The 17,854-nt window shown below is 43.1% G+C and overlaps 1 protein-coding gene across 1 annotated transcript; it reads left to right on the forward strand.

Annotated features, from left to right (window-relative positions):
• The first annotated feature begins 6,642 nt into the window (after positions 1–6,642).
• HDDC2 (HD domain containing 2) lies at positions 6,643–16,015 on the forward strand. The gene is made up of 6 exons (XM_040060192.2): positions 6,643–7,009; positions 7,521–7,642; positions 8,515–8,617; positions 10,844–10,912; positions 14,560–14,698; positions 15,865–16,015. Exons 1-6 carry the CDS (start codon positions 6,776–6,778, stop codon positions 15,957–15,959), a joined length of 762 nt encoding a protein of 253 aa, XP_039916126.1. The 5' UTR covers positions 6,643–6,775; the 3' UTR covers positions 15,960–16,015.
• Positions 16,016–17,854: the final 1,839 nt, after the last annotated feature.

Below are 17,854 nucleotides of genomic sequence, written 5' to 3' on the forward strand. Positions count from 1 at the left end.
GTCAGCTTGTAAAACCTTTCTCTTCTGGAACTATACAGTACTAACTGAGCCGGAAACAGCTATTTAAAAAGTGATTATAGTGTGACATTTTTGTTTGACCTAACATCAAGCCATGTGCAGCTTAAATGTCAGCAAAGCTATTTACTATAGGGACAGACAGGCCCTAGCATGCTTAAATCTACCCAGCGTCTTAAAAGTGGTTGCTGTCTCCACTCAGTGCACATGAATGACACCGAAGCCAAGATGTGAAGTATCGCGCTCCGTAAGCTGCGATGATTGACTAATATGCTGGGTGGCACAATGCATTCAGCAAGGGGCTCTCAGGGAGGAAGGCAAAATAATGGATAATTAAAGTCAATCTCAGGTTAGAAAGCGGAGGCCCATGCAAAAGGCTGCCTCGGATTAGCAAAGAGCACGCCAATGGCTGGCGTGTTTCGTTCAGGGGCGTCTGAAGGGCTCAAATATTCGGATAAAAAATAGCAAAGCAGAGGGTTTTTTGTTAGCGTAGGAGCTGTACCGGTGGCATGAGAGAGGAGGGAGTGCCGCCCCCAGCTGCGGCCAGAGACCCTGCCCTTAGAAGACCCCTCGAAGCCCCTGCGGCGAAGCGCCGTGGCCCCAGGGTGTTCCCCGCTCCCGCCGGGGCTGGCAGGGCACAAATCAGCCGCCCAGCTGCGGCTGCCAGGCAGGGTGACAGAGGGGAAGGGAGGCTCCACAGCCCTGTCACCAGCCGTCAAAATAATAGCCGAGCAGTGCTGGGGGGGCAGGAAGCTAACGCAGCTAATTACGTGCATCTCTCCCTGTGCGGGAGCCGACGGGAGCGCAGCGGCCCCGGATCGCGCCGGGCTGCAAAAGCACGTCCGTCCATCGCTGGAGTGAGAGACAGAGCCGTGCGCTATCGGGAGCTCGCTCGGCGAGACAATGCACCGCTTTGCAGCGGATGGAGATAAGTACCTTCATAGGCCCTTAATGGGACCAGAGGCATACACTTGGACAGGGTTCCAGTCTGACCTGCTTCTCAGAGCCTAAAATAACAAACAAATCAGTGTGCCTTTATTTTGAGAAAACGTTGCTCACAGTAATAAGGGAGGGTGGGGGCACCCAAAAGGAAGCAGTGTTGTGATAAAACTTCCATTTTGTCCTTTCGTGCATGTCAGGAAAAAAAAAGAAAAAAGTACAATATAATTCAGAGTGCCTTTCAGGATTTATTTTTCTTTACATTGTTACATGCCTGACCACATCTGATTTTGGAAGCTAAGCAGGGTCGGACTTGGCTGACATTTGGGAGATGGCTGAAAAGCAAGAGTCTGAGCAGGATACGTGTGCTCATTATATGTGTGCAGTGCTTAAAAACATGACCGGGGGAATAACAAGAATATTCACAGCTTTTCTATATCCTAAAATACCGATTTTCTTCATCTCTAGCAACTGAAATAACAGTATGACTGAAAATAACATCATTAATATAAAATCAGCATTTTTAAAAATAATAAAAATACACTGCTTGTGAATACTGGTTAACACTTTACAAAAAGCACAGAAAAATTCTTTGAGCAAACTGATCATCAGATCATTAGAGATTAGAAATAACTTCTTTGATTTCTGTCTTCTTGCTGTTTACTAAGTGTCACTGCTGAGAGTGGCAGGTGATTGTTAAAATCCCTTCAAAACACATTTAAGTACAATTAGCAAAAACAGTATAAGCTTTTTAACAGAAATCATATTAGAGGTAGCCAGAGGATTTTTTTTTTTTTTAACATGGGATTTATTCTTGTTCTTGGTGTTTCCAGTGACAAAAGGCTTCGTTATATCATAAATGGTTCCCTCATTCTCACTTTACCTCAGAAAATTTCAGAAAACCAAGGCTGATCTGTTACAATTTCACGTTGAGGCTCACAAGAAAGAGGTACAATTTTAAGAAAAGCTTCTTTGTTCAAACATGTTTCTTAGTTAAATTCAGTTAAAAGAATAGTTAAAACCAATAAAAACTGTAACTAGAACTCCCTCTCTTGCTCTCTTACCAAATGTCATCAGCAGATACCTCTCAGATTCTGAGTGGGCTCTGTGGTCCAAGGTGAGCTTCTTTTTTTTGTTTTGTTACCTCCTACTGTTACCTAACTAACTTAGGCAAAATTAAAAAGGCAAAACCACCAGGGAATGCATAATAAAGAAAACGAACATCAAACAGATATTTGAGTATTCGTCTTCCACCTTTAAACAAGAAATAAATATGATATGGCAAAGCAAGACAAGATTCACACTCTGTAAGCCTCTCCCACATAGTGCCCAAGATACCCTCATTCAGTTTTGCAGTCCTTCTTTGTTAAAGCAAACTGTGAGGGATTTCTAAATCCTGATTTGGATGCATCCCACCACAGCAGAGACAAACCAACAATTACTGAAGCAAGGCAAATTGTTTTCAGTTTAGCAGGTTTTTTTAAAGCCAGGTTTGTGGTGTCATTTAAAGTCTGAATGCTTCCATTCTCTGAGAAGACCAGTGGCTTTTCAATAGCCAAAGATCAAATGATGTTAATCAGGCAGTGTGACCTAATCCTCTAATTCAGCTGCCTTTTTCCATTAGAAATGTTCTGCTCATGTAAGATTGATTTGCTCTTAAATTAACCTTTTTTTTTTTTTTTTTCCAAATTTGCTATTCTAAAGTTCTCCTCTTGGCTCTGCAGATCTGTTACACATATAAGGTAAAACAACTTTTTCTTAATTTTGAAGGTTTAGAGAGGCTAATCCTAAGGGTTCTGATAGAAAACTTTTTGTTAATCACAGAAGGCCCAAGATGTTATGCAACAGCAACAAGAAGAACATTTTTTTTTCTGGTAGTGATGCCACTGGTTAGCTACACTGAACAGGGACGCTGGACAGTTACTGCTGATTACTAGAATCCTACCATAAGTGTATATTCTCCTCAGCCTTCTGATACAGAGAGGGATGACAAGACAAGATGGAACAGCTTTAAGCTGAAAGAGACTAAGTTTAGACTAGATATTAGGAAAAAATGCTTTCCTGCGAGTGCAGTGCGACACTGGAACAGGTTGCTCAGAGAAGCTGTGGATGTCCCATCCCTGAAAGTGTTCCAGGCCAGGTTGGATGGGACTTTGTGCAAACTGGTCTAATGGAAGTTGTCCCCGCCCATGGCAGTGGGGTGGAAGTAGATGATCTTTAAGGTCTTTTCCAACCCAAACCATTCTGTGATTCTGTGAAGTCTCAGCAGAAGGTGTCCAGCCCTTGGCACAGATACCAGTGCACGGTGCCTCTCTCAGGTGCCTCTCACCAGCTTTGACAGCCCACACAGGGGAGAGAGGGACTCCCTGGGCACAAGAATATACAGTCCAGCATTGGTAGGTGCATGGCAGAGTGAAGGGAGCCACATGGAACACATGTACTGTCACTCCAGAAGTTTGTTCTTCTGTACCCTTACTGAAGAATTCTTACAACATATTTTCACTAGCCAGCTCTAAATAGTTGCTAAGATTGCCTCAGACAAAGGAAGATAATATAGTCTGGAGAACTAAAATGACCATTTGTAGTGTCTGGCAGGTGCTAATAAATCTTTTTGCTATTAGGGAGCGCATCAAGGCTGATATTTCTTACTGATGGGTCTGTGATATACAACCATTTTGCCCTGTCCACTGAACTACACAACACTCTTTTTTTCTTTTCATGCCAGACGGTAACGAATGAATCCCATCAATTACTTTTCCTGAAGATATTTTGCCAGTACAAGGTTTACTGTGCCCATGTTAGCAGAACACATCAGGGTTTTCAAAACCCAATGTGTTATCATTTGGAGCTACATTACATAAATCTCAAACTGATTATGATCCACCTTAGGCGTAGTTACCGGGTCTGCTGCCAGCCACCTGGCATTTGGGGAGATGGTTTTCACATCACTGCACCAAGTAGGCAAAGCAACCCCTCACCCCCAGAGGTATTTCTTAAAGAAATGGAAGCATAATTTCAGCCTGGCATCGGGTAGCAGCAAATGTGGTCAAAGCAGAAATCTGTGGGCAGAGAGCGCCATCTCCAGCTCACAAACCATAATTACTCTGCGGTAACTAGCTTATTTGGGATTTTTTTTTGGAATTGCCATCTGTTCTGGCAAAAGATGGAGAAAAAAGCCATCTGAGACTGATGAAAGATTGAGACTTAAGCCTTAGCACTACCTTAATATCCTGCAGGGAGACTTTGCTAATCCTTGCTGAAGTTTCTGAATTACATAAAAAAAGCTGCTTAAAATTGTATGGAGCTGATTCCTGTTTTCAGGCTACTTACTCAAGAATAAAATCCTGAGAGAGCTAATATTTGTACTCTCTTGGGGTCGTCCAGCCTACTGAGAGTCCATGCATTTGATAGGTACTCGGAAAAGCACATAAATGATACCTCTAAGTACTGTCGAAGAATGACTGGGTGGAAAACCAGTGTCAATAAGCAATATGCAAAAACAGCACACAGAGTGCATGTAGAGGAATTATACACATATAAAAGCTACAAAATTGACAAATATTACAGAACTTACGCTGAAGCCAGTGCCTGTGAGTACAACCTTGTGATTATCGCTCAAGCGTTCATTCTAAAAACGTACCTTAAGGACATCAGTGGCAAAGAATTTATTAGGCAACAAAATTGAAAATCACACCTCCTCCGTACATGTGGGATGTATAAGACTTACCCATATTAAATAATTATTAATGAATTTGCAAGAGTAAATTGATTACTGGATTTAAAGTGCTATAAATACTAAACATGTACATTGAATAGATCCATTCAGGAAGAGTTAAAAGACAACATATCTGTTATCAGCTAGCCTTAAGAATAGTGTTTCTGAACTAGATCCATTATCTCATTTACAACACAGAATTGTCAATTGCTTGTTGAAAAAGCTCTATTAGAAAGAGACCCGTAAAAGACAAGAAGGCAGTCAAGAACAGTTGGCATTGATATATGAAGAACAAGTCCCACTTGGCCAACCTGACTGCATCCTCTAGTGAAAAGGTTTGCTATCGTGGACGTAGGATGCAGTAGTGGACACAGCTGATCATTACAGTGGTTGGAATGATTTCCTGCAGCACTTTCACTCACAAACTTAGGAGCAATGGCATGAACAAACTGTCTAATAGATGCATTGAAAACTGCCTAGGCTGACAGGCCCAGTGGGTGGCACCGGTGGCTCGGCAATGTGCCTGAAGGCCTAAAACAGGTGGAGTACTCTAGGGGTTGATACAAGCGACCATGTAGAGCATTGTCTTATTAAAAACCTGGATCACGGGACAGGATGCACTCTCAGGTTATTTTAAGGTAACGCTAAATTAGGAGGGGTGGCTGACACACTAAATGACAGAGCTTAAATTGTGAGGGACTTTAGGCAGCTTCTGGACTGGGCTGGCAGAAGTTTCAACATGTTTAACACAGAGAGACACAAGAATAAATGCTCAGGGCTGAGTAAGTCCTTCTATTTGTACCAACTGTGAAGAAACAGACTGGCTAGCAGCTTCATCAGAAAGGACCTGAAATCCAAGTCCAACACAAGCTCATAGCATGTTCTCAACCCAAAGAGGAAAAATCACACAACTGCCTACATCAGGAGTACAGCCAGTATGCTGAAGAAAGTTCCTGTCCCCCTTTGCATGGTGTTGATGAGGCACTGGCTGAACACAGGGCCCACTTTGGTGATTTCTCAGATCAAGACAGGGCACCTTCAGTGATGGCTACCAAGAAAGTTGGGATCTAAACCACATCACCTTGAAGGAGGTGTTGAGGCATCCCAGGCCTCCCTTGCCTGCTGAGGAGCCTAAGGGCACATACAACAGCAGCGTGCCACTGCCTGAGCGGGGATTACAATACAGTGGGGCTAAACTTCCCTTGGGAGTGGCATGCAATACAACGGGAAACTAGGGGCACGAGGAGGCCCAAAGAGGACATTATGAAACAAACTATTCACTGTGGAAGGCAGACAGCCTGGACAAAGTATTTAATTTTTATTTTGGATGGTTTCAAGAGCTGTCAAGCCAAATCTGCAACAGATGTAATTCACTTCAGCCAGGAAAGCTGTACTGCCATACCCAACACATCTAAGATCGTGTACACGGGTGTAAAGGTGATGACTTTCCCGGTCTAGGGTTCTTGTTTATTGTGGGCTTTATTATTAATTTAGGAGTTTAAATATTTGCACAAACGAAAATTAAAATTCTCTGCCATCTGTTGATAGCTGGCAAAACTGCAGATTTTTTTTTCCTGGAACATTCTGTTTCATCACCACATTTAAACCATTATCCGTTATTTCACTTGGCAATGTAAAAGCAGCAAAGAAATGCAACGCATATTGAAAATTCACAATTGTCAGGTAAGTCATCATGTTATTTATTCAGCTCATAAAAGTGACGTGTGTGCTTGTAGCAAGATGCTGGGAGTCCACATATTAATTTATTATAATATGAAGAATAATTTAAAACTCATCAGCAACTCTGATAACTAGCTGCTCTTCTCTGAACAATAACATGAGTTTTCGCCTTTTTTTTTTTTTTTTTTTCTTCCCTTAGGCATGGCAAAAGTCACCGTGATGCTCAGTTTTGACAGAAGTACGAGCCATTCCCGCCCTCCAGGCTGCCTTTCCCTCCTCCCAGCTGGACCCCAGCGGAAGAGAGGAGAGGACACGCCTGCTACCTTCACTTCTCCACTCCGCCGCGCTCATGCTCGTGAGCAGCCCGGCTTCTTTTGCTGCTTCTCTCGTTACAGTCGCAGCCCGTGTCGTTCTTTTTTGTGCTTAATGAACCCCGAGGAGCCGAGCTCTGGGGTCGCTGTTCCCCCCGCTGAGAGCTTTCCCCAGGCACCTGCTCCCCGCCCCGCTACGGACCCGTTCCCGAGGGGCGCAGGGCGGGCACCGCCGCCTCCCGCCCTGGCAGGAGGAGGAGGAGGAGCCGCGGCCGAGGCCGTGCTGCCGATGGCGGCGGGCGGCGGGGTCGGGCTGCTGGCCTTCCTGCGGCTGCTGGGGCAGCTTAAGGTGGGCGCGGGCCAAGGGCCAGGCGCGGCGGGGCGGACGCGGGGGCTGGAGCGGGCCTGGGGCGGTTGGGCTGGGTTCTCCCGGCAGCGCCCGGGCCGGCGGCGGGGCCGCGGCTGGCGGAGGCCGGCGTGAGCCGGGGCTTCTGCCCGCGTTGTGCCAGCGCAGCGGGCCCGGCCGGGCCGGCGCTGCGGCGGGGCCTCGTGGGTGCCGCCGTGTGCCGGCCCTCCGGCCGCGGCTGAGCCGCGCTCCCGGCCCGGTACGGCCGGCGGGCCCGGCTGGACCTTGGGGCGGGTGTTCGCTGCGAGCATCAAAGTCTCCGGAGCGTGGAGGCCGCGGTGGGGCGGAATTTCTGCTGGTGTCTCTGAAACGAGGGCCTGCGAAACCAAGGGGTTTAACCTTCACAGTGCCACGGTCTGGTGGATACGGTGGTATCCGCCCAGAGGTTGGACTCGATGATCTCTGCGACCCTTTCCAACCTAACTGGTTCTGTGATTCTGTGACACGGACGCAGAGAGTACCGCGGACAGGATGGGTCTACAGGAACGTGGCAAACCCAGAGAGCGTCTCCGACCATATGTACAGGATGGCGATGATGGCTTTGGTGACTGAAGATAAAAACCTTAACAAGGACAGGTGAGACGGCCAGTGCTTATCACGACCGTATGTTGTGGGAGAGCTGCAAAAGCTAAAAGAAGCTGTTGTCCCGAGTAAGAGCTTTTAAATCACACTGAAGAAATTTGAAGTCCTTTCCCCTCTTCTTTTCCCTCTATCCTTTGGTCAGGGTCCTGTTTACCTGGACTACTGAAAGGAACTAGAAACTTCATTGCTTCACTGTGAGTTTTGAGGCAAGTCCTTAGGGCAGAGGCTCAAATCTGGTCTTCTTTCAAACAGTAAGCAGGCTGAAGACCCTTGTTAAAAAACAATGTGAAGCAACAGACAGCCATATCAGAGCCATAGACCATGTGGATTTTGACAGACTGAAGGAGCACTCGGCAGCAGTAAGGAGCAATAGATAGCAGAGAAAGCTCTAGGAACTGATGAAGGCTTTTTTTGAGTCTTCTGCTGCAGCTGGCATAGCCGCAAAGCTGTTAGTGACAGTTTATTTACTGAATTTGGGATTGCTCCAATCAGATTACCTTCTACCTGTTGCAGGAATAATGTAAAGTGTATGATGTAGTTAATTACCACAGCATCTCCAAAAGCCAAGTATACAAAAGCTAAGTGCATTATTTTTGAATATTATGCTCTTGTACACAGTATATTTGTACTTAAATCTACATTTACAAGCAGTAGGGACTAGAAATCAGAACTCAAAATCATGTCTAGGTGGAAAATACTGCCCTTAACCAAAAAGTGGAAAATGTTAAATAAGGTTTAACAAAAGCTCCAACCAACCTTTAGAGAGTATATGAAGGGGGATAAATTCTGCAGTCTCCTAGGCTTTTGGATAAGTTTTCAACCTAAAATGCTGAAAAACTAATTATTCTGTCCCTCCTTCTTGTCAGATGCCTACGATTAGCTTTGGTTCATGATATGGCCGAATGCATTGTTGGAGATATTGCTCCTGCAGATAATATCCCGAAAGAGGAGAAACACAGGAGAGAAAAGGTATGAACATAAGGTGTGAAGCCACAGCTGCAGAGCATTCTATGTGTTTTAGTGTTCTGGTGGTGGTGAAGGAGCACTCCAAGCATTATTATACTGTCAGTGGCATTGGACAAGCCTGCCACAACCAAGTAGAGTTTCCAGCTTATTGTGATTTTTGTACCTGTAACGTCACCAAGTACAAAGTTACGGAAGAATCTTTGAAGTAATCTTCATCTTGGCCATTATTCCTGAACTAGCTGCAGTTTTGGTAGCCTTAGTCACATTCAGCAGCCTTACCAAGAGGTGAGGAGCAGGGAGTAGGTGATCTGACATGTGTGTGGTGCCAGATCATGAGGCTGGCAGAGACTTGATTTAAACCTTTTGCACAGAGCTTCAGATGCAGGTGTCTTTTTTGTTGTGATTCTGACTCAGCATGCCTAGAGTCAGTTTATTTTTGGCCTTGCACTTATCCAAACTGTTGGTTTGCTGGTTTTGATTTGTGGCATTATTTGAAGAAAATGTCAACCATTTCTGTAGCCACAGCTAGAGGGCAATGTCATGCCTCAGAAACTCTGCAGAGGCTATTTTCATTCAGTGTAAGAACACACTAGGAAGTATATTGAAAAAAAGAAACACCAAAATTACAGCCAGTAAAGACAGTACTTCAGGAATGCCAAATGTACCTTAGGTCTTTGATTTCCACTTTCTTAGCAAGGAGCTTACTCCTAGAGTTAGCCATGGCCCCCCAGCCCCTAGTTTTAACCAGATAAGCATAAAAGCAGGGGCGGAATAATGACTGAGGTGTTTGTTACACTCTTCAAAGAGCTTCAGAACACTGAACAGAAGATACCTCTTTCCTGGAAGCCTCTAAAGGTTGTTGTGCCACTGACCTTCAACTTTGGTCTAGTGAGAATTCTTATTTGAATTTAGGCAAAGAAAAAGAGATTTTGATGCCTAGGTATGTTTAAGAAGTTTTCTTAAGTATTTGCAGCTCCTTCTGCTCCCATTTCAGTCAGTGAGGACTTTCTGTTGACTTTGTGGGAAGGAAAGTAAAGCATTAAACATTTGGGATAACTCTGAAATACTTTGTTGTAAAAGTATACCATGGGTTGCCACTTCAGGAGGTGGCTTGAGGTGAGTTACCAATACTCTGCTTCCACTGCAGAGTTCTCCTTTTTTCAGTTTGCTGAACAGCTGGCATGGAGCTGGCTCTGGAGTGGCTTGTGCACTAACTTTAACCAGTGAGTCTCACCAACACTAAGGCAGCAAAAAATGAACCTGATTAAAAAAAGAAGTTTTGGAGTTTTTTTGGAGGAGAGAGGGTGTTGTTTGGAGTAGGGGTTTTTGCCAGGTAAGTCATTTTAGCCACCTAACCTTGAAATCTGATGAGTTCCCGAGCTGGAGAGAGGTAAGAAGGAATGAGACCTTGATGCTTCAGTGGTGGCAAGCAATGGGGAGCCATTGACACTGTATCCTCTATTTGAAGTGGAGAAACAATCATGGCATGAAACCTTTGTCTTTCCTGTGATGTTGGTTGTTTTAGAAGCAGGCCTTCATGTTACTGGGCAAACAGTAGAGACAGCACAGGAATGAGACTGATCAGCTGGGAGAACACAAAGAGCTTGCAGAACAATTTCTGGAGTCACAAGTTGTGCCAGCAGCCAGCTCCAGTGCAGGCTTCCTACAGTGTCACAGATTCCTTTGGGTATCCCCTGCTTCAAATCCTCTATGGGCCCTGGGTGGATATCTGCTCCACCATGGACCTCCAGGGGCTTCAGGTGGATCTCTGCTCCTCTCTAGGGCTGCAGAGGCACAGCTGCCTCACCATGATCTTCCTCAGGGGCTGCAGGGGAGTCTCTGCTCTGGCATCTGAAGCACCTTCTCTTCCTTCTTCACTAACCCTGGTATCTGCAGAGCTCTTCCTCTCACTTCTCACTCCTCCCTCTGGATGGAGTTGCACAGGGATTTCCCTTCCTCTTAAATACGTTTTAATAAAAATATTATATGTACATAAATATATGTAATATGTTATAAATAAATATGTTTATAAATGCTTAAATATGGTAGCAGAGGTGCTACCACCTTGGCTAGAGTTGTAGCCAAAACTTGCCATGCCAAAACAATACAGTAATATGCTGTGTAGTGGATGTTTCTGCTAGCTTGGTAACAACTAGATAATTATTCAGAAAAGACGATAAAAGTGTTTCTCACAAAATAGATAAATGGAAAAGGCTTCTTTTTTTTCAGACAGCTATGCAACAACTGACCCAGCTTCTATCAGAGGACCTCAGAAAAGAAATCTATGAACTCTGGGAAGTAAGTTTGCATTCTTTTAATCCTATGTTAAAATTCAGGGTGACCATTCCCTTCTTCCCATGTACCTGTGAAATTGTGCCATCTCTTATTTTGACCTCAAGAAAGTGAGATTTATTTGCTTAGAAGATAAAGCTTAACAGTATGAGTCAAGGTCATTTTAGGATCCTTTTTGAACAGAAACACTGGACTTTATTAAAGTGATCATCTTCTGCCCCTCACCTCTCAGAATTCCTGATGAACCTGTCCAGGGCTTGGTTTGTACAGCTGAAGGAAGGGTTTGTCCTCTGCATCCAGCCCTCTGGATATAAATCTGATTTTTTATTACATTATCACCTTTCATTCATATCTGGCCATTTGCAGCTTTTAATACCGGGAAAAAAAATAGTGGTAGGTGATGGTGCTGTGGATTCCCTTCTTCTTATGCAGGTAGTTTCTTTGGCTTTCATTTCTTTCTAATAAAGTCCATTAGACCAGATATTTTGTAGTAACTTAAAACGATTAAGTAAACTAAAGTTTAAACTTAAATGCGACAAAAAACGCAAGCTTTTCTACAAACACTGGAGATTTCTGGTCTGGGGTTCCATAAAAGTTTGTATTAGAAATTATCTTTTGTGTTTAAAGGGGATTTAACCATTTTTATGTGAACCCATGCTGTTAATTGATAAGATCTTTTATACTTGGAAATGAGGGATGATTAGATTATTTCCAGACAATTCAAGTTTATAATTACTGTGCTTTATCTCCTCCTGACATATGGTTGCATGGGGGGAATTGTATCCACAACCTCTCATTCAAACAATGCATTCTGTGTTTCTTGGACTCTTATGACCTGAGTCTGTATCTTACATTCATATTCTTTTCTGCTTAGAGTGTATTTAAATTCCAGATAATTGCATCCAGTTTCTGCCCTTTGTTACAACCCGGTTTATGCTTTTGTTTTAGGTTTAGGGTTATTTTGGTTTTTCTTTTTTCCCTGTCGCAGCTGTGTGGTTGAACAGGCAGTGGGAATGGGCTCTCAGCTATATTGTAAGGTAACAGGTAAACCAACATCATCAGATATGGGAAATAATATGTGTATACTTTTTTAGGGAGCACTGGTTCCTTTTCCCTTGAGAAACTGTTAAAATCAAGGAAAATGAGGTTTTGATGGATAAGGTTTGTTCTGTATAATTGGGTTTATTTTTTTCTTTGCTGGTCTGTCTTCTCTGTGACATTGTACGAGCTGGTTCAGTATGGAGTCAGTTCTTCAGCTTGCTCGTTTTTCATCATTCTCATTAACCATAATTTGATATGTGCACACTTTTGATAGTTTGGTCTTTGTTTCTACCTTCAGGATTATTTATTGGCACTGTGTCTGCAATTCATTAGCATGAATGTGACCCACATTGCAGAGAGGGTACCCTAAAAATCTACTACTCACATGTAGTCTCTCTAGTGTTAAGTGGAACAACTGGTTGCTCCTTAAGAGGGGAAAAAAGAAAAGAGATATGAAAACAAGAAGCCTCTGATAACTTGGTGCTGCTCTGCGCTCAGCTAGCCAGAGACATTTCCCTATGATTTTTTTTTTGTGAGTGAAGGTGGTTATGGACCAGAGTTGAACAGTGCTGAGCAGGACAAGATCTCTTGACACTGTTAGCAAGTCCTTCCTGCACTGCCCTGCCTTTGTCTCTGTCTCTCTGCCTTTCAGCTTTACAAGGACTGTTGCTTTGGATGGTGTTGGTGGGTACTTAGCCAGTGTAGTGTAGGGGAGAGAGGCAGCAGGGAGACGCCTCAGATATATTTTCACTTTATAACTTAATCCCAGATATGTTTGAAAAAACAGCAAGGCACATTTCAGCTCTGGTTTTTATTCTCAAGTGCACAAGCATGGGAATGATTTTTAAAAGATGGCCTGTGGTGTTGGAGAGTCCAGTTAGTGCTTTTCCAAAGTACACTGTTAATTCAGTCTTAACCACCTGTGGGGAGGAAACAGTAAGTGTTTGTTTCAGCACTGAGCACAGTGGCACATGTCATAGCTGGTGTTTCTTGAGGGCAATGTGAGCTGAGGTGTGAATAAGAGCTGGTAGGCTGTATAGCACAAAGAGGTTGGCAACAGACTGATACTCCCACCTAATTGCTGGAGGTGGGACCAACTTTCACAGGTGAACAGCACTACTTCTCCTTTTCCTGAAGTATTCCTTTGTAGTACTGCCAAGAATTTCGTTTGTCTTTGAGGGACCTTCCCCCCTGCAAAACAGATTATAAAAAAAACAGAGTAGATATTAATAGATTTAAGAAAATTAGTATTTAAACAATTTAAAAATGAAGCAGAGCCCAGGCTGAAAAGAGAAAAACATGACAAAAACACTAAAATGAAATTTATTACTAAAATAATAATGAAGATATAACTGAAAATTGAAAGTACCACTGAAATCTAAATACAATAGTAAACCAATCACGGCTATCGAAATCTGGATTTCTGACTTCAGAGGTAAAGGAATAAGCATAAGAACAGGCTCCTAATAGCATGCAAGACAAGGAAATGGCTCTCACACTTATCTGAGCATCACAGTGCTGGAATTACAAACTGGGATTTTGCTACTGTGGGTGACACTCACAGCACAGTTGTCTTAAGATGAAGAAAGGAATGCCAGATTCTGTGGTCAGCAGGCAAACCTTTTCCTGCACTCGTGCTGCTCTTCTCTCTGGAAGGTTCTGTGGGTGTGGGAGCACAGATGGGCCCAGTGTGTACTTAGATGTGATTAATGGTGGTGGGGATGATGAATAGGGTCAGACCTGCCGGTGGCATCAAGGTAATGGTAACCTGCACAGAAGAAAACCTCTTCTTATGGGGTTGGTTTTGGAAGTTGGGAGAGTCAGGAAGACCTGCTCCTGAGACACCACATACAATGCAGTAGATTTGGAAAAGAGAAAATGCAATGCCAAACCTGTCTGCAGCCATAAGTGGAAGCAAGTGACAGCAAAATTGTTCAAGGTGACTAGAAATGTGAATCACTCATATACTGATGATGACTGTAGAGAGGGAAAAGATAGCAGAGAGATTAAAGGACTTAAATTCTGAAGGGGAGGAAACCCCTTAACCTCTCCCCTTCCTATCTCCTGGGAGAGACATAAGGACATAAGCAGCTCAGACAGATTAGACCAAAAAGATTAGGCAGGAATGACAGGAGAAATATAAAGAACAACTCCATATAGAAACAGCAACTGGTGAGAAAAATGCAAAATAGGTCTTAAAAATAGTTGGTGATAGTGCATAGGCACGCACTGTGGCAATTTATAGCTTTAGTGAGTCCTGAAATGATCTTTATATGTAAAATATGTTAAATTGAACCTATTGTTTAACTTGTATGTGATGCAGAGTTGCCTCCATATCATCCCTGATTCAGCCAAAACAATTGGAATGTTTGGAGTTAGATTATACAAAAGATTGCATTTTATGTCCCACTGCATTTAATATAAAATTGGAACATATTTCAAGTGTTTTGCTGACCCCACTGTGTTTGTAAAAACAAAGTGGAAGACATAATTGTGCTGAATATTTCTGGAGTGGCTTGTACTAATGCAGAAAATTCTAGATATATAAAGAGATTTTAATGTTCTGTTTCAGAGTAACCAAATTATTTTCTTACAACTGGAAATCTTTTCAGGAATATGAAAACCAGTCTACTGCAGAGGCCAAGTTTGTAAAGCAGTTGGATCAGTGTGAGATGATACTGCAAGCATTTGAGTATGAAGAGTTGGAAAACACACCTGGCAGACTGCAGGATTTTTTTGATTCAACTGCTGGTATGACATCTGGCCATTTTTTTTACTCTTTCAGAAATGAAATATATAAATTGCCTTTTTTTTCTGACAGACATTCAGAGCAAGTGAGAACTAGTTATGGTATTCATTGCTCAAGTCCCCTAATGAATGTGAACATACCTGACATTTATCTGTAGGCATTAAATCTGAATTTCATTTATCCCAAATTCCTTTTACATCACTTTTTACCTTAGAGGCTCAGCTTTCATTACACTTGCATGTATGTAAAGATCTTCCTGAAACATCAGAGTCTTCATAAGGGAGTCTTCAGTGTTCACTGGTGCTCTGTTAGCAGCTTGTTTGTACTCTGTCAACGTTTCAGGACCCAGAGAAGGAGAATTTGTTATCCCCAAGTGAGCTGAGTGACCAGCCCAAGGTTCCTGTGAGAAACACCTCAGTGAAATGATTAAGTTGCAACTGTGTTACTTTTTATTCTATCCACTGCTTTTCATCCTTTGCAAAACACAGTGGTAGTTGAAAGCAGAGATAGGTAAAATAATGAACTTTATAATTTTAGCAAGGTAAACACCAGAGAAGGGCTGTAACTAACTCATCCAGTCCTGGAAAAAAAAGCTAGGCAGGGATAGACAGACTCCAGAAATAAGAGGACCAGCAGTCATCAGAGTCCCTGACAAGTCCCATTTATACTTTGGTGACTCCCCAGGGAAATAATAATCTCTCTGGAAAATGTAAGACTTTGATTAGCAAAGAGAAAAAAAGACATCATGAACAAAGCTTGTAATGCTTTATTTTCTAACTGACACCTTTGCTCCCCTACCAGAATTCAGTGACTTAAATTGAGCTGGCGTCTGTGTAGAGCCTACAGCATATACCTTAAGTGCACCTGTAACTGGGGTTGTTTCTTGTAGCATGACACGTAGTATCAGATTATCTTGGTCAGGGTGCATCCCTTTTTAAGTGTCTTACTAGAGCACACAATACAAGCTTTTTGTGAAGGGGTGTAACAACACCCCGTTAGCTGGATTGAACTGGAAGCATTCACTTTCTTAAAAGAATAATTTGACATTTATTCCAATAATTTGACATTTATTCCAAGTGATAGCCCTGCTGTTGTTCCAGTACCAGCCTTTCATACATTGCAAAATGAGAGCATTTTTCATTAACCTTCTCTTTCTTTTGTTTTGCAGGGAAATTTGTTCACCCAGAAATACTCCAGCTTGTATCTCTGATTAACAGAGAAAGGAAAAAAAGAACAGCTGCCACATCTCATCCACTTCCCTGAGGTGTTCCTAAATGCTGTAGCCATAATAAATACTTTGGTTTATATTCTCGTCATTATTTTTTCTCCTCTAATATCACTGATTCTGCTGGCAGATTTTTTTCTTGTGCATTCACTGCTGAGAATCCCAGCACCATGTAGAGAGGAGCAGGTAGTGTAGTTGCCTCCCAGATCAGAGGTTGTGTCAGTGAACAAAGAATTGGTATGTTTGGGGTTTTCCTTCTTTTTAATCAACCTCTGATTAATGCAGTCTCAGTTACAAATAGATTCTCCACAGGGGAAAATAATTTAAAAATTAGTTGATTGCAATCTAATCTGTTCACTGTGTGGGACAAGGTGGTCTTGTTCTGTGAATTCCTAAATATGTATGGATTTAAGTACCTTCAAAATGGGTTAATATCCACTCTGTGCTACACAGAAACGAGACCAATGAGCATGTGTCAGTAGAAGCTGTTGGCTGAGCTTAGAGATGAGATTTCTTTGGAGTGCATAAGCCTTAAGTGATGGTGCATAAAACTGGTAATCTCATCAATTACATTTTATCAGTATCTTGTTTCATACAACTTTTCCCCTGTTCCATGTGTTGTATCAGGGAATGGTGCCAGTATTTCCATAAGGTCTAAATTCCTGACTCCCTCTCACCCCAGACTGGCAGTTTTACAGACTCCTTCACAGGTAATTGATAATCACAGAATACCTGAGGTTGGGAGGGACCTTGGGAGTTTGTGCAATCTAATGCAGAAGCCTGTACAGCCAGGTAAAGCTGGCTCCCTTCTCAGGCTGTCACACGCTGGTACCAGTTCTGCCATAAGTGAGTTTCTGGCAGAAGTAGAGACACATGCAGAAGTACAGAATGGCTGTGAAGTAAAGCTGTAGTGGTGCTAAATGCCACAGTGAGGCCAGTGTCTGCACACCCTGCTGCCGAGTTGTGTGCAGCTTAGAGATGAGGGCAAGACCATGATTACCCAATAAGCAAAATCTGCACCTGGAAAAATTACATGGTAGAGCTGGAGTTCTCTGTCTTCTGCCTCATGTCAAATGAAGCAGCATAAAACTAAATTCAGTTGTCATAGCCTTTAAAGGTAATGTATCTGAACACACATTTTCAGGCATCATGACTCAGGAAGTACTTTCTTTACACAAACCTCGGGGGCCTGATTGAAGCTCACAAAAGCATTCTGTGGCTGGTGCCTTGCCTAGAGCACAGTGCTGTGCAGAGATGCTGGGAGCTTCTTGCCCCAATGGCTGGCACTGCACACAATCTGCAGGGTGTATTGGTCTGATTCAGAGGAGATGCCAGGTGCCTGCTCTGCTCAGGAACACCCCCCCCCAGGGCAGCAGTCATACCCTGTAGCAACTCTGGAAGAACAGGTTGCACTTTGCTGAGCTGATTAGTGGTTCTTGGCAACAGATTGTCATAATGCAGAGGGGGATGGAGTGGTACCCACCGAGCTTTTTTCAGCCTTTTTATTCCACCTAGATGCACACAAATCATAGTCTCCATTAGTTTGCATTGGATGTTGAGTGCAAAAGAGCTACAGATGCATGGAAGGGCAGAATAGAGAATATTCTTGACAAACCAGAAATGTGGCCTTGAAGAGATGTTGGGTAGAAACACATCCAGCACAAATACTACCCTAGTCAGGAACTGTCCATTCCTGCAGTGCAGCAGGAGGCTTTCCCATTCTGCAGGGGATCGAGGGGACAGAGCGTGGAACCCCAGGCACAGTAATCATAGAGTGCTTTTGAGTTGGAAGGGACCTTAAAGATCATCTAGTTCCAATTCCCTAGTGGCAGGGACACCTTCCACTAGGTTGCTCAGTACTACTGGTAAATACAGAATTAAAACATCACAAAGGCTAAAAGAGTAAGAGAGAAATTTATTTTTAATAAGAATA

The sequence above is a fragment of the Hirundo rustica genome, chromosome 3, assembly GCF_015227805.2.
Source record: "Hirundo rustica isolate bHirRus1 chromosome 3, bHirRus1.pri.v3, whole genome shotgun sequence".
Taxonomy (NCBI): Eukaryota; Metazoa; Chordata; class Aves; order Passeriformes; family Hirundinidae; genus Hirundo; species Hirundo rustica.